The sequence below is a fragment of the Fusarium musae genome, chromosome 5 (assembly GCF_019915245.1).
Source record: "Fusarium musae strain F31 chromosome 5, whole genome shotgun sequence".
In the NCBI taxonomy this organism is placed as follows: Eukaryota; Fungi; Ascomycota; class Sordariomycetes; order Hypocreales; family Nectriaceae; genus Fusarium; species Fusarium musae.
The window spans coordinates 1,840,548-1,856,274 of record NC_058391.1 but is presented as its reverse complement, the minus strand read 5'-3'; the positions used below and the strand labels follow the sequence as shown (position 1 = coordinate 1,856,274).

The following is a 15,727-nucleotide window of genomic DNA, read 5'->3' as shown; positions in this document are numbered from 1 at the left end:
AAGCGTACGGCAGGTATAAGCACTGCTCGATAAATATTCGAACACGTACAACTCAAGGCCATCTTATATGTAATTGAGATAGAATACCAAAATCATCATGGATTCCTTTCAAAATATGATTACCTGCATGCAAATATCTGACTGTGTGCCCATCCCCATCCCCATCCATAAACTCATGCTAAATGCTGAGGAGCAAGGCGCAGAGATATAAACACCAGTTCATCGCTGACATAAGACCAGTCAAACGGTATCATTAAGTTCTTATTTTATTTCTCGTCTAATTGCGAGGCATATACCATGTTTCCTGTCAGCTTAGAGTGATGATTAGGTATGCTCATGTTGTGTCTGTTGCTGACCACAACACATCTATCTAGGCTAGGGGAGGAAGGAAAACCCAGGACTTTAATCCTAACTGATAAAAAGACTAAGGTAGTGTGTTATAAGTTTAAGATAAGCTAAGTATACCTTTTACTGAATTTATTTTGACATCCTATACTAGGGTCTGATGTTTTCTTGCTCCCTGGGTCTAGGTTAGAACCCCTAGGGAGGCAGAATCCCTCCCTACTTAGGTAGACAAGATACTGGGTACGTCTAGAATTCTTAAAAAGTCTTGCTAAAGAGAGTACTCGAAAGTTAGCAATATGTATACCAAGGTTAAGATATTTAAAAAGGATAAACGTGGTGACATGGTTTAGGCGGACTTGAGTTAACAGCCTTAATACTACTGCAACAGCCCATATCGGTATTCTATAACTCCTGGGATGCATATTATGTCTGAAAAGCAAGTGAATGACGAGCAACACGATATTTGTTATATTCAAGTACTCAAGTCATAGTAAATCATCACTCATTTCTTCCCTCTTTCCGCCGGCGTGTCGTACATGAGAGCTGTAATAGACATCACCGACGATTAGCGCTTCTGAGTGATTCAAAAGCATGTCATCCAGCAATGAACCTACCACAGAGCGAATCTCGCGTATTGTATCGAGCAGCTTACCCTGACCGTCTTGGCCCTGGCCCAGACACAGCAGATGGGTCGAGCAAGGGCAATGACAACTAGAGGTACTGGACAAGAAGAATAATTACCTCCTATTAGATATGTAGACCATCCAAGCTACCTAATACCCAGCCAGGCAGGCAATTGATAAATCTTTATGATCAGAGACCTAAAACGGCATTACCTTGTCTCATTGATAATCCTGTCACATGTTAAGAGTGAGTTAGTTGGCTTGGTTATCATTAATTAATTTAACATGCATTGATTTATCTCATATCCAGAGAATCTGTTCAAGTTATCATCCGAACAATCCCTGGCCCAAGATGTGAGATCCTCGGTCAAGCATTGAATACGGCACATCCGAGGGAATCCTCCCGAGCCATCAGAGATGAATCAAAGTTTCGAATAGCCAAAAGATCACAATCATTATACGTCATAGCAGGAGTTTGGATGAGCGGCACGGATCGTTCATTCAGACGTGCCTCGGTGGGCGTTTGGCATAAACATAGAGGTCTCGTCTCACATCACTGAAAAGATTGACGTCTTCACGAATCTCCCGAGCAATTATCTCGTTTCGACGGCGGCAAACATTGACCCTGATGAAAATGATTCCGAGGTTCTAAAACCCTCAAACTCCCACGGTGTCCCCCACGCAACGCAACCCAGTCACACGAGCGAAACCCATGGTAGAAATTGCCCTCCATTTTTTATGAGTACAAGCCGATACCCTTCGAAATGCATCTCATTCGTGACCACCTAAAGGAAATGGGTTCGTTTAAGAAGGGGGGGCAGCGCCACGTCCACGGCCAAATCCACCACGGCTGTATCAATTGTTAGCAATTCGTCCCGTATCCATCAACTTCTCCAAGGGCCAACTCACAACTGAGGAGCGAACTCGCCGGGAGCACCACCCTCCTTGCCCTCGCCAGCATCCCTTCGTCGGTATCCACCCTCACGGTCACCTCGGTCACCACCACGGCCACGGCCGAAAGGTCGTCGCTCGCGCTCACCCTCGCCGAGCATGCCACGGGGAGGGGCGTGCGATCGTTGTTGCTTAATGTGGGTAGCGGGAACGATCTCAGCGGGGAGGTGAAGCCATTCGCGGAGGTAGTCGAGACCCTCGGGGGTCAGGGTGTAATAGTAGTATTGCCAAGAGAACTGGGTCTTGACATAGCCGCGAGAGTTGAGCGACTGCAGAGCCTTGATAACGAACAGGTTCTTGGTGTCGATATCGGGGTGCTTGGGAAGGTTGAAGTCCTTCTGGGCGACGAGAACACCCTCGCGGAAGAGGTACTGCCGGGAAACTGTTAGTTATGTGCGCTATGATTTTGTGCTCTATTCCGTAGCTCGCAATTCTCCGCCGTCGTCGTTGTGCAGAGCAGCTCGGTGAATGTAATGGTTATTACCTCGTGGATCTTCTTGCGGTCGGCCTTGGGAATCAACATCGTGGCGGTATTTGCTGCTCGTCGGAAGGGTCGATGTTGGAAGGTGGCAGTTTAGGAGGGACGAAGACGACTTCTCAAAATGATAACTTTTGTGGGCGGAAACCCTACTAGAATTTGGCTGTAGCGAAGTGGGGTGGAGACGATGTTGCTCTGTGGCTGATCTCACGTGATGAGGACGATTGAGCTGTGGCTGTGCCTGTAGGTGTGTGGCAGCCGGTACCAATTGATGGAAGGACCCGCTTATACCTGCAAGGTGCAGGCCATTTGCATGACAAACAACCAAAGCGGCGTTGATCGAATCTTTGCGACAGGCCTTCTCAATCATCCACCACAACGGCTTCCACTATCTTTCCAACCGAATACGTCCCATAACATACCATGGCTCCCCGAAACGTGAACGTGCTGGTCACTAGCTTCGCTGGCCTAGGATTACCACCGACCCTCGTTCTTCCTCTGGCATCATCGACAACAGTTACAGAACTGCGCCAACGCATAGATGATCGACTCCCGACGACTCAGTCAAGACTCATCCTCACCACACTTTCCAACAACCAACTTCCAGCCTCATCAGACTCTCCCATCTCCAGCTATCTCTCCACTGCCGACGATGAATTCCTTTCCTTGCGACTCGCTGTTCCCCTTTGTGGTGGCAAGGGTGGTTTCGGGTCTCAACTTCGAGCCGCGGGTGGTCGCATGTCTTCGCGCAAAAAGAAGAGCCAAGAGGACCACGGATCTAGCCGAAACCTGGATGGGCGACGTCTGCGTACTGTAAATGAGGCCAAGGCTTTAGCCGAGTATCTAGCTATCAAGCCCGAGATGGAAAAGAAGGAGAAAGAGAAGCGCCGTGAGCGCTGGGAACAGATCGTTCAAATGTCAGAACAGAAGGAAGCTGAAATCAAGTCGGGCAGCAAGAGTCGTCTTGACGGTCAGTGGGTCGAGGACAAGGAAGAGAGCAGTGAGCGAACCCGAGAGGCTGTTCTGGCTGCCATGAAGGCTGGTAACTACAAAGACAACTTGCTTGGCACATCTCACGATTCAAGCTCTACACAACCAAGCAACGACCAATCCGGTTCAGATGAGGACAAGGGTACATCATCAGACCAGTCAACGCCGCTCCCCGTCGAAGGGGCCAAGGCCGATAAGGGCAAGGGTAAAGCTACGACATTCTTTGGATTCGATGAGGACGACGAATTTATGAGTTCAGACGATGAGGATGAGGAAAAATGATGGGTCTCGTCAGAGTGATCATCAAATTGGGGATTTGTCATTGCGACTTATACTGGCCAATCGCCATAGCCATTTTTTGGATTACGGAGTATGGAATCATGGGAGTATTATTTGGGAGTTTGAATTGCCAGCGCTTTTGCATGAGCCTCATATAGCTAAAATGATAGCAATAATCTCATTCGACAAGACTCGAGACGTCACCACAATGCGGAAAGCCAGTGTTCAAAACACAACAGTCAATATTTGGGGTTAGCTTTGAAAGCAATATCACAAATGATACAATTGCAGTGTGTCTGCTCTGACTCTTCTAACAACATCCACTAATCCATCCAGTCTACGGGGTCGGCTTAGGCGTCGAGCTTGACGGGGAAGTTTCCGGCCTCTGCGCAATGCGTTAGTCCTTATCCGAGATCAATTGGAACCACTGAGGTTCAACATACCGCGCTGCTCGTCCCAGCGCTGATACCAGCCGGAGGGGCAGAGAGATCGGTAAGACAGCCAGAACTAGACGTCAATTAGCATGGACGTCGCCGGTGGAAGTGGTTCTCAGCAACTCGTACCTGGCGGCAAGGCGCAAAGTCCTCACCCTTGGCGAGAATGCACTTGTGGTAATCGACGTAGTTTTGCCAGCAGTGCTTGGTCTGGTTCTGGTTGGGGAAACGGGCGTCAGTGCCTATGAAGTGTTAGATCGAATCGTGGTAATTGATGCTAGTGCAATTGAGTATCGTCGCCGGGATCGCGTAATCGCAGTCTGTCGTCGAGGAGAAATCGGTGGTGATAGTTGTGGTGGTTGTAGAGGGATTTGGGCTTACCAGCTGCGTAGAAGTGTTAGCCTCGGAGCCAAATCAGGTCATTTTTTCGAGCCCGCAACGGCAGTACCAACAGCGGGATTATCAGGGAAGCAAGCATTGAACATACCAGTGACAAACTTGAAAGGCTTGGTGACAAGCTCCTGACCGTCGTCCGACATTGTGAATGGCTTTTAAGAGGAATTGACTTGGAGGAGGGGAGATTCTTCTGTGGTCAATGACGGCGAGTATGGAGCTCGGTGCGTTTAGGATGGAGAGGTTGAGTAAGTATCCAATGCGTCGACGTTAGTAGAATGGATTGGATGAGGTGGGTGTCGGCTCGAATCAAATCAGGTGGTTCGATTTCCTTCCGGGAGAGCTCAGTGTGTGCCTCAGGCTACCCTCGGGCCAATGGCGTATGGCGTAAGGCACCCATCTCGACCGGTGGGCCTGCTAGGCTCTAGCAATTGCACATCAGCAGATGTTCGTTCGCTCGGCCAACTCCAAACACTCCTTCCAAGGCCGATAATTTCCAATTGAACCATCACCTCTGGACTTTGATTCCTTAGACCCTCCCCACTCACTCCAAGATGCGTTCTACCGCTGCTCTTCGAATGTTCAGGCAGACGCCTCGCATGTTGCGACCCGTCCCCGTGAGTATCTCCAATTCTATGCAATGGTCTGAGGGAACGAGCTCTTTAGCCCTCGGCTCAGTATGACATCAATTGCTGACCCAGCTTCGTTTTATAGAAAGAGGACCAGGCTGGTACGTAACGCTGCAAGTTCTCGACGATGCTTAATCGAACGACCCGATCCTACAAATGCGGATGCGAAAACTGTCTCAATTGGTCTGCATACTGACAGAATCCAAGGCCACACCATCTCTCAGCGTCTCCGAAAGCTCAAGCAGATCCCTCCTGAGCTGTACCCACTCGGTAAACCACCACGACTCAACTGAACCATGTCTTGTCTAATATCTATATCTAGCTGTCGTCGTTGGCTTCGCTCTCGGCGCTGCCGGCTACTCCATCTCTCGCAAGTTCCTCGTTGATAAGAACCTCCGTCTGGCCCGACAGGGTCCTGCTAGCCGCCACGATGCTGGCCATGCTGAGGGCCACGCCGAGGGTGAGAGTGAGGGTCACTAAGTTTGGCATTAAGATAGGGATGCTATTGGGGAAATGAGATCGTTTGCATGTCCACATGTCCTTGGAAGGACAGTACTGTACATTTCAGATGAGTGCGGTAGTAGGGAAACACATCAGGTACAAAATCTGAATATTCTCGGTGATGATATGTCATCCTTACTTGCCAGTAACCGTGAATCCAATCCAATGCCTTGAACGCCTTCGCTATGCCGGCAAAAAGCTCAATAACAAACCTCCAACTTGTATTCTCACTCAGGTTTTGGTCCTGCAACGTCGAGTTGTTCCAATCCTTGCATGGGGTCAGGACCAGCACCTGACACTGCTTCTTCGTCATCTGCCGCATGCTCGGCCAACCATCCTTCCTGCGAACCATGTTAGTTTGCTTTTCAATCGTTTCCATTATAACATACCTTCTCCCAAATAGCTGTTTTGCTACCAAGCCCATCCTCTGCGCTCTTAGGTGCCTTGGCTTGTGATACCTTGAGGACCTTTCCGAAAAACTCCGATTGATCCATGTTATCAATAGCCTCCTTCGCATCAGCTGCGTCTTCGAACTCGACATAGGCGAATCCTCTGTGTGTCTCTGTAGAGTTTGGCGCATCAGGTTTTGGTACCTTGACCTCGACTATTTCACCGAATGGGATGAAAGCGTCGAGGACATGACTCTGAGTTGCCATTTGAGATAGTCCGCCTACATAGACAGTAGCTTTCCATCGAGCTGCCTCTGACATTTTGGAATGATATATGCGCCGTTAAGTGATCGGAAGAAAAATGGATGGTGTCAACGTAAGCTTGAAAGTCCTTTGAGTTGAGCTCAAAGTATTCATTCAAGGTGCGGTTGAGTAGGTACTTAGCTCATAGGTTCTGTGCATATCACGTGATCATTAGAGCTTCCTGATCTTAACTTACAACAGCTGTTTCATGGTTGTGATGACTGAACTCACGCAGAATACCAATATAAATAGTTCATAATAACTTTCCGGATGCCTTTCAAGGCATGATTGATGATTTTCTGACACGCAGCTTCTAAAATTAAGGTATATGCTATCCTTTGGGGTCCTGTAAGTCAGTCTGATCACAGCATTAGCAGGTGATAAATCCAATACCGATTGACCTTTAAACTTCCGCATTTTCGCTATGTAATTCCTTGCTCATGGCAACACCTAGTATTTAGGTTAGTCCGGGCGTCTCTCGACTCGTTCCCCTTTTCACTGGCACTCACGTACCTATAATCATACCTCAGATAGCCAGAAGCTGAGCAAGCTCTCTCTTCACGTGACAAGAAGCCCCACCTTCTGGACAGCTCAGCTCAGGAGGCACGGACGTGGCCACAGGGAGCTCAGGACTCAGGAGGAGCCAACTAACGGGGGGAGAGCCTGCCAGCCTGCAATCTGGCATCATACCTCCCACTACAGGACACACCTCCACCGACCTCGCCCTGCTTCGTTCGAACTCCTTTTGAAGCAATACTGCGGGCAGAGGCGACGATTCGTTGAGAACTGTATGGAGTTTTCTCAGCCGCAATTGTCCATTTTCTTGTCTTTTTAATCCGTCTTATTATATCGAAACACCATCCTGAGCTGGTACACTTGTCGCATTAGTCCCTAAACTCCCCACCATCACCATCATGGTGCGCCTTCGAGACATTCCACGAACGGCCGCCTTCGCCTGGTCACCAGGTGCTGGCAAGCCAATTCTAGCCACCGGTACTCATGTCGATTCTCCTGACGAGAGCAACAAGCTCGAACTCTGGGATCTCGCTCTGGACGATCAACAACAAGGCCTCGAACTACAACCTGTCGCTAGCATCGACACCGACGCTAGGTAGATACTCAAGAATGCGCTTTTGAAACCCCATGTTCTGATCAACGCTTCAGGTTTTACGATGTTGCATGGGGCCCTCCCAACGAGGATCACCCCAGGGGTATCATTGCTGGTGCCCTCGAGAACGGGTCCCTAGACCTTTGGGATGCCGAGAAACTTATTGCTGGAGAGTCTGATGCCTTAATTTCTCAAACATCAAAACATAGTGGCCCGATCAAGGCACTTGAATTCAACCCCTTGAAGCCTCAAATCCTCGCCACAGCTGGCGCCAAAGGAGAGCTCTTTATCTACGATGTCAACGATATTGCCAACCCCTTCCGACTAGGCAATTCTACTGCCCGATCAGACGACATCGAATGCCTTGCATGGAATCAAAAGGTCTCACACATTCTCGCCACCGGTGGAAACGGTGGATTTGTCACTGTTTGGGACCTGAAGACTAAAAAGGCTTCTCTAACACTCAACAACAATCGAAAGGCTGTCAGTTCCATTGCTTGGGACCCCAACAACTCAACGAAGCTCCTGACAGCTACTCCTGATCATAACTCTCCTGTTATCCTTTTATGGAACCTGCGAAACTCCAATGCTCCCGAGAGAACACTTCAAGGTCACGAGTCTGGTATTCTATCCCTGTCTTGGTGTCAGCAAGATGCCGACCTGTTGTTGTCGTCAGGTAAGGATTACCGTACCATCGTGTGGAACCCCAACACTGGCGAGCGGTATGGTGAACTTCCAGAGGCGACAAACTCCGCTTTCCTCACTCGGTTCAACCCTCACAACCCCAATCTGTCGGCAACTGCCAGCGCCGACGGCAAGATCACTGTGCAGACCCTCCAGAACACCAACCCTGATACTACGAAGGCCGCAGCTGAGAAGAACCTTGATGATGAGGACTTCTTTCTCCACGCTGCCCAGGACAAGCCTCAAGATTCCTCTTGGTCATTGGCCAAGGCTCCCAACTGGTTCGAGAGGCCCGTGGGTGCTTCATTCGGCTTTGGTGGAAAGATTGTTGTGTTCAAGCCCAATGCTACCCAGCCCGGGCAAAAGCGTTCATCGAAGATCTTGATCACCGATTTCACTGTTGACTCTGACATTTCTACTGCTAGCCAAAAGTTTCAAGAGGACATCGCATCTGGCAAGATATCTGAAATCTGTGCCGATCGGGTCGAGCAAGCCAAGACTGATGAGGAAAAGGCTGATTGGAAATTGATGGAGACTCTTGTTGGCGAGAACCCCCGTAGCAAAATCGTCGAATATCTTGGCTTCGACAAGGACACCCTCACGAATGGCAGTGCTGAAGAGACATCCGAAGTCCAAGAAGATGAGGAAACCAAGCCATCAGATGAGGACGCCGAAGAGAAGAAGGAGAAGCGAGTCTCGAGCTTCTTTGATGGTGCTGAGGGCGATAGTGACGACTTCTTGTCCAATCTCGCTGCTACAAAGGGCGCCAAGACTGATAACCCTTTCCATCTTTTCAGTGATTCTGATACCACAGTTGAAAAGAACATCACCTCTGCTCTGATGTTGGGTAATTTTTCCAAGGCAACTGAACTTTGCCTCAAGGAGGACCGTTTTGCCGACGCATTCTTGATCGCCAACTGTGGTGGTCAAGAGCTTGTTGACAAGGTTCAAGCTGCGTATCTGTCCCGCAAGAGCGGTATGCCAAGTTACATGCGTCTGCTCGGTTCTGTGATAGCTAAGAACCTCTGGGATGTGGTCTACAACGCCGATCTGGAGAATTGGAAGGAGACCATGGCTATTCTGTGTACATTTTCGGACCCTGATGAGTTCTCTGACCTTTGCGAAGCGCTCGGCGACCGAATCAACGAAGATGGCGACCGAAAGGACGCCTTCTTCTGCTACCTAGTTGGATCAAAGCTTGAGAAGGTTGTGTCTATCTGGGTTGACGAGTTTGACGAGGCTGAGCAGGCTGGATTGAAAGAGGAGACTGAAGACTCCACGTTCTCGGTTCATGCTAAGACCCTGCAGAATTTTATCGAGAAGGTCACCGTCTTCCGTCACACCACCAAATTCCAGGATAACGAGACAAACTTGACCTCGGATTGGAAACTTTCCGTTCTGTATGACAAGTACACCGAGTACGCAGATATCCTGGCTGGTCACGGTCAGCTAGAGACCGCCCAGAAGTACCTCGATCTCCTCCCTTCCAGCTACCCCGCGGCGGAATTGGCGAGGAACCGTGTGCGTCTTGCAACCAAGAAGCCTTCTGCTCAGCCCGCTTCACGAGTGCCAGCCTCATCAAGCCGGACATCGTCCAGGCTTCAACCTGCTGTTGGCTACCAACCCCCTCAACCCGCACCTGTGGTTGGCACTGTGCCTGGCTCTGTCCCAGCTAATCCCTACAGCCATATTGCCCCAAGTCCGGTTGCCCCTCGATCAACTGGGTCGCCAGCACAGCAATATCAGCCGCCCTCGAACCCTTATCAACCACAGAACAGTTATGCTCCTCCTGCGCAAACAGGATATGGGGCGCCAGTTGGTTATCAGCCTCCTGCTCAACCGGGATACGGTGCTCCCGCCCCCTTGGCACCCCCACCGATGAGCGGTCCTCCTCGAAACACAACACCTTCATCAGTGACACCTGCGGCCAAGATGAAGAACATGGACAACTGGAATGATGTCCCTCTTGTCACCAAAGCACCCCCAGCACGCAGGACCACGCCCAGTGTCCAGCCTATCACATCTCCTTTCCCTGGCCAACAAGGCACAGGTTTACCTCCTCCACCTCCTGGTGCGTCTCCTTTTGGACAGCGAACTGGCTCGACTCCCCCTCCGCCACCTCCCAAGGGATCAGCGCCGCCTCGCGTTCAGTCACCTCTTGCAGCTCCTCCACAAAACTTCCAGGCTCCTCCACCTCCTGCTGCCAGTAGCCATAACCCATACGCGCCCCCTCCTCCTGCTGCCGGCGCGATCCCCCCACCAATGCCCAATGTCGTTCCTCGAACAGCATCACCGTACAATGCTCCTCCAGCAGGAGGTCCCCCCACTAACCGATATGCTCCCACTCCTGTAGCGCAGCAGCAGCAGTACAGCCAGCCTCCAGGGTCTGTGCCCCCTCCTGGAGCCGCGAGCCGCCCTCCTCCAGCTGGCTCATTTGGAGGTCCTCCTCAGCAGTCGACGCCCCATAACCAGTACGCTCCCTCTCCATATGGAGCCCCTCCTGCTCAACAGTCTGCACCTCCCACGGGACCTCCTCCGACTGGGCCTCCTCCCATGAGCCGACCTCCTGGAGGACCTCCCGCTGCTTCCTCTCCCAAGCCAACTCCTCCCCCTCCCCAGGCTTCGGCCCCTCCCAAGGCCAGACATCCTGCGGGTGACCGCTCGCATATCCCGCCCAATGCCCAGCGTTTGGTAGACATCCTAGACCAGGATATGCAACGAGTTGCATCCAAGGCTCCTGCGACATTTGCACCCCAAGTCAAGGACACGCAGAAGCGGCTTGGTTTGCTCTTTGACCACCTCAACAACGAGGAACTTGTCAAGCCTGATACAATTGAACAGCTTACGGAGCTTGCCAATGCTATTGAGGCCAAGAACTACGAAGGTGCACACAAGCTTCAGGTTGAGCTTCAGAGAGATAAGACTGAGGAGTGCGGCAACTGGATGGTAAGTTCTCGTTTGTGTCATGACTTGGTGACAATGCTAACTCGCCCAACAATAGGTCGGTGTCAAGCGATTGATTAGCATGAGCAAGGCTACCCCGTGATCAAGCTCCTTTCTAGTATAACACGACTTATTTTGCCTTGCTTATGGATCATGTATGAGGGTGTGAATGGATGTGATATTGAATAGCCTAGCGCGGGGTGCATCGTTGGGGACGAAGTTTACACGAAGACAATCACGCCGAGGGTTTGGTAGACAGAAAAATAAATGACGATGTTATTGTGTGCCTTTCTACTTCACAACATTACCATAGTTCTAAAATTCTGGCCTATTTCTTCAAATACCTGTTGGTAATCAACTGCTGGTACCCCCAACTAAGTTCCCCCCTGGCTCGACAGTGGTCGGAACTTCTGACGTGTCCTTTGATAAAGAGATGTGATTGTTTTCACAGAATGGTATTGAAGTAGGATATCCGTTCGAAGTCAAGGTATAAGAACGAAATATTACATACAAATTTTGAATATCATTTATTTACGAGTCAAGAAAAAATGGGAGACATAGCGATATCGGCATGTGTCTTCAGGGTAGGTGACTTACATCATTTTGCCCTATATCATGGCTAGCTGTCAATGGATCCCCACTCGACCAAAGCACCACATCATCGTCACCAGAGCCCATCAATACCAATATTTCGATATCAACTCCGAATAGACGCCTAACAATACCTATCGAATCATGTCGGAGACGACACAAAGTCCTGAAGATGCTGCCGCTCAGCGAGCTGCTGAACAAGCGCGTCTTCGGAAGGAACGCCGTGAAGCCAAGCTCAAAGCCGGGGGTTCTGCAAGGTTGAACAAGATTACTGGTCTTGGAGGTCGTGTCCCAGGAGGTTCGATTCAGTTGTGACATACAATTCCAGCTGCAAAGCTGCTAACTTTCTTACACAGAACCAGAACCCACCAATCCGTCTTCCACCATGGCTGATGCCTCGACACCAGCACCTGCGCCAGCACCCGCTGCTTCAGCATCCGGTGTGTCTGCCACCGCCGACCATGCCGACCCAGAAGAAGTCGATATTTCAGATCACTACTACGAGCCGAAGCGGACTGCAAATTCGCGAACGAATGCGCCTGAAATCACAGAACCCGCCATCTCAGAGGACCAGCTACGGCAGATGATGCTTGGCTTCGAGCGTGGCAATGGCAGCGGCACCGCTAGCCCTGCACCCGGAGCAGCTGAGGAAGATCCCATGATGAGGATGATGTCCCAGCTGATGGCTGGTGCTGGTCTTCCTGCTGGCTCGATGCCTCCCTTTCCTGGTGTGCCAGGCATGGCGCCCGGCCAAGGACCCCCAGTACCGCCCACAGCCGTCCGCAATAGCGCCTCTACAAACCTCTGGCGTCTTCTCCATGCCCTTGTAGCTCTCAGCTTGGGCTTCTACATCGTCATACTTACCCCCTTCACTGGCAGCAAGATTGAGCGTGAGCGTGCCGCCCTTGCAGGCACAACACCCGCCGATCCGCTTACTGCAGCTGCTGAGCCTGAGCTTGAGACGGAACTGGAGCACCGCAAGAAGCTGTTCTTTTGGACATTTGCCACAGCTGAGTCGCTGCTACTCACAACTCGCTTCTTTCTGGATAGGAGAGGCAGCCCCCCTTCTGGCATTGTGGGTACTGTGGTGCAATTTTTACCCCAGCCTGCCAAGGGATATGTTGAGGTCGTGATGCGTTATGGCCAGATATTTACCACGGTGAGGAGTGATATACTAGCCTGTATTTTCGTGTTGGGGGCTGTTGCTTGGTTCAAGGGATAAATAGCTTAGTAACATAGATACATTGCAGTTGAATTATCATATTACATTGCAGACATGGCCTTGACCAGATATCGTCTTCTTTGCTTAATGATTATACATTAGAATTCAAGTAATATTCTATGCAACGTTGCTCTATCGTACATAATGGTTGCGTCGAGAAAGGAAGGATGGGAATGACTAGACTGAAACAGAGGTCCCAGTTCGTAATATATGCCGAGCCAGCTCGTTTACTTACTAAGAACCATCCTGAGAAGTTTTCCAAAGACACCCCTCACTCGATCGGGGTTCTCTGCCACGCACGTAAAGACGACGGCAGTACTGGCGGCGAACACAAGTCTCTCTCGCCACTCTTTGTCCAAAGAATACCGTCGAGGTAGAACAGTGGCCAAGGCACGAGGGGCAACAAAGAGCGCAATATCCTTTCGGCGGCTCTCTGTTTCAATCATGATACTCCAGCCACAAAGCAAGCAACCCGTGCCAACGCAGATCCCACTATCCATGCTCTGACGACGCTCAATGGTTGTGCCGCCAGGAAGACGAGGTCCGACGCGTGTGCGGCTCAAACAGACTCCATAGTAGAAGAGGGTGATAAAGGTGGCGAGGAAACTAGAGGAACGGCAAGACGAGATTATGGCTCGACGCAGAGCTTTGCGAGAGGGGTTTCGAAGAGCGAGAGCCAGTGTCAGGGGCAAGTACGTAGCCATCGACCACTTCCAGGCACGAAAGAAGCGGCTTGCAGCATGGTACTCGCATGAAGGCCCGCTGGACATATGCACCATCTGGCAAGGTATGGGAACAACTACCGCAGGATCTCCCCAGGCAAGTGGCCACTCGTAGTCCACACACATGCCCTGAAGGAGATGTGCCTGACCGGTCTCCTTGCCGTACTGAAACTCGCCTGAATGGCACCGCCGAAGGGCTTCGATGAGCCTTAAGTCCACGGAAGCTGCCGAAGTGATCCATTTGTTGTAGCTGCGGGGCAAACGGCTGGGATGATAGAACCAAGCCCACATAACAAGGCCCGATGAAGCTGCAAAGACAAGGGGATCAACAAACTTGGAGAGAAATCGTTCAGCCTTAGGAAGGTGTCAGCAACTATGGATATCTGGTAATCATAATCAGGTGATTTTCATGGTCTAATTACCTTGGACCACCTGTTGGAGGCCAGACGACGGGCCTTGTGCCTCGCCCACAGATCACCAACAAGGACATCGAGGGCTCGAGTGACCGCAAACAGGGTTAGATCCATTGTCCGACCAGCAAATTTGACTGTTTGAGGCTCGGTACTATGGGCCGAGCCCTCTTTCGGTGGCACAGTTTCGGTATACGCTCGGCCCTCATAGGAGTGCAGCAGCCGCAGGCCAAACCAGGCAGCAAGGAATGTTGACAACCATCTTGCAAGTCTGGGACGATTGTTTAGCAAAGAACATCATGATTCATTAGAGTGAAACTGAAGGCCTACCTCAAACGACCTGCCTCGCTGAGCCCCCTTGCAGTTTTCTCTAGAATGCTTTTCAAAGGTTCCTTTCGGCGTATTAGCTAACGGCATACCAAAGTAACATTAACGTTCCGGTGAGTTCTGACAGCCAACAAGGACAAGGCGACCAGTGTCAGAAAAACGTAGGCGAATTTCTGAGACTGGACAGACTCCATCATGGTTAGGATAAGTTAACTTGCCTTCAATAGAGTAGTGCCACCAGCAAGTATGGCACAAAACGTGGGAAACCGCTGCGGATTGAAGCCTGTCCTAACTATGTGTGCTGCAGAGCTGACGAATGAGGTATCGTCAAGGTCCGGGGCAAGTTGGTTGGCTAGTTTCCTCTTTCTCTTCGCAACATGCTGTAACACTAATGTCAACAGCCGGGGAGCCACGGCAGATGCGTAGCCCAAGAGATAGGCGCGAATCAAAGGGCGTAGGATCTCGGGAATAGGATCGAGCCTCAGGGGCCTTTTACGGGCAGGGCGCACATCAACTGCAGGCATAGCCATGCTGCTCCAGCATAAGAGATGTCCAACAATGTCCCGAAGCAGGGCTACGGCACCTGCTACCGGTGGCACTCAGAAGGTGGGTATCTGACAAGAAGGATGATCGCGGGGATCTTGACTGTGTACGAGCGGTCAATAACAGATCTACCCCTGTAAAGTATAATGAATAGAGAAAAAGGTGGTGTAAAGATGATCGAAAAAGGGAGGTCGGCGGTTAGAAGTAGCGGGGGGGATATGTCAACATCATGCAACGTCTGAGGAAGTATCACAGAGGGTTGACGACAGGAAATTGACGGCAAAGGCGGCAAAGATATCTAGGCTCTTGGCCAGATGAAATAATGAACAGTCAGGAGATTGATATGATAAAATCTCCCCTTGAAGATGATAAAAAATGTGGAGATAGCATCGCCGAGCTCTCACTTGGAGCCTCGGCTTGACAGACAATTCAAGATGCCGCGTGTGAATATGCAACATGGCAAGCATGGATCGTATGGATGTACGGATACATACTCCTGCAGGAAATAGACCGAGAGGAGAGATACGTAAATGATCTACCTTGACAGGTCGTAGATCACAACGCCCCCCCTGCCAAGGAAGGCTATAGGCAGTGTAGCGTAGCGCAACCGCGCCGCCGCATGGTGATGGAGTTGCAGATGCAGATGCAGATGCAGATGAGAGAAGTCCATACGTACGTGGGATTGTGAAACTAACCTACCACAACAGAAACTATTATTCTTTGAGTAACAAATCCGTGAGGCTGAGAGTATGAAACAGCCTAGCGAGCATTCGAGAGAGAATTAAGCTCAAAAGTACTCGTGGCAGATTATACGGATAATGCCCGAATTAGAGGGCTGACGATGATGACCCGAGAGGTCAGG

The 15,727-nt window shown here is 50.6% G+C and overlaps 8 protein-coding genes across 8 annotated transcripts; 4 read left to right on the top strand and 4 right to left on the bottom strand.

Moving 5' to 3' along the window:
* Nucleotides 1–1,772: 1,772 nt before the first annotated feature.
* On the bottom strand, nucleotides 1,773–2,442 carry J7337_006972 (uncharacterized protein; the record flags this gene model as incomplete). Its single annotated transcript, XM_044824631.1, has 3 exons — nucleotides 1,773–1,818; nucleotides 1,878–2,290; nucleotides 2,404–2,442. The coding sequence occupies 3 exons, from the start codon at nucleotides 2,440–2,442 to the stop codon at nucleotides 1,773–1,775; spliced, it is 498 nt and encodes a 165-aa protein (XP_044680288.1).
* Nucleotides 2,443–2,820: 378 nt separating this feature from the next.
* J7337_006971 (uncharacterized protein) lies at nucleotides 2,821–3,669 on the top strand (the record flags this gene model as incomplete). Its single annotated transcript, XM_044824630.1, has 1 exon — nucleotides 2,821–3,669. The coding sequence occupies one exon, from the start codon at nucleotides 2,821–2,823 to the stop codon at nucleotides 3,667–3,669; it is 849 nt and encodes a 282-aa protein (XP_044680287.1).
* A 347-nt stretch (nucleotides 3,670–4,016) lies between these two features.
* COX13 (Cytochrome c oxidase subunit 6A, mitochondrial) lies at nucleotides 4,017–4,639 on the bottom strand (the record flags this gene model as incomplete). The annotated part of the gene is made up of 4 exons (XM_044824629.1): nucleotides 4,017–4,051; nucleotides 4,110–4,173; nucleotides 4,230–4,342; nucleotides 4,588–4,639. The coding sequence occupies 4 exons, from the start codon at nucleotides 4,637–4,639 to the stop codon at nucleotides 4,017–4,019; spliced, it is 264 nt and encodes an 87-aa protein (XP_044680286.1).
* Nucleotides 4,640–5,047: 408 nt separating this feature from the next.
* J7337_006969 (uncharacterized protein) lies at nucleotides 5,048–5,602 on the top strand (the record flags this gene model as incomplete). Its single annotated transcript, XM_044824628.1, has 4 exons — nucleotides 5,048–5,110; nucleotides 5,208–5,223; nucleotides 5,330–5,392; nucleotides 5,445–5,602. 4 exons carry the CDS (start codon nucleotides 5,048–5,050, stop codon nucleotides 5,600–5,602), a joined length of 300 nt encoding a protein of 99 aa, XP_044680285.1.
* A 248-nt stretch (nucleotides 5,603–5,850) lies between these two features.
* J7337_006968 (uncharacterized protein) lies at nucleotides 5,851–6,333 on the bottom strand (the record flags this gene model as incomplete). Its single annotated transcript, XM_044824627.1, has 2 exons — nucleotides 5,851–5,964; nucleotides 6,013–6,333. The coding sequence occupies 2 exons, from the start codon at nucleotides 6,331–6,333 to the stop codon at nucleotides 5,851–5,853; spliced, it is 435 nt and encodes a 144-aa protein (XP_044680284.1).
* Nucleotides 6,334–7,229: 896 nt separating this feature from the next.
* Nucleotides 7,230–11,153, top strand: J7337_006967 (uncharacterized protein; the record flags this gene model as incomplete). The annotated part of the gene is made up of 3 exons (XM_044824626.1): nucleotides 7,230–7,426; nucleotides 7,480–11,053; nucleotides 11,109–11,153. The coding sequence occupies 3 exons, from the start codon at nucleotides 7,230–7,232 to the stop codon at nucleotides 11,151–11,153; spliced, it is 3,816 nt and encodes a 1,271-aa protein (XP_044680283.1).
* A 632-nt stretch (nucleotides 11,154–11,785) lies between these two features.
* On the top strand, nucleotides 11,786–12,863 carry J7337_006966 (uncharacterized protein; the record flags this gene model as incomplete). Its single annotated transcript, XM_044824625.1, has 2 exons — nucleotides 11,786–11,939; nucleotides 11,998–12,863. The coding sequence occupies 2 exons, from the start codon at nucleotides 11,786–11,788 to the stop codon at nucleotides 12,861–12,863; spliced, it is 1,020 nt and encodes a 339-aa protein (XP_044680282.1).
* Nucleotides 12,864–13,090: 227 nt separating this feature from the next.
* On the bottom strand, nucleotides 13,091–14,425 carry J7337_006965 (uncharacterized protein; the record flags this gene model as incomplete). Its single annotated transcript, XM_044824624.1, has 4 exons — nucleotides 13,091–13,939; nucleotides 14,008–14,266; nucleotides 14,326–14,352; nucleotides 14,415–14,425. The coding sequence occupies 4 exons, from the start codon at nucleotides 14,423–14,425 to the stop codon at nucleotides 13,091–13,093; spliced, it is 1,146 nt and encodes a 381-aa protein (XP_044680281.1).
* Nucleotides 14,426–15,727: the final 1,302 nt, after the last annotated feature.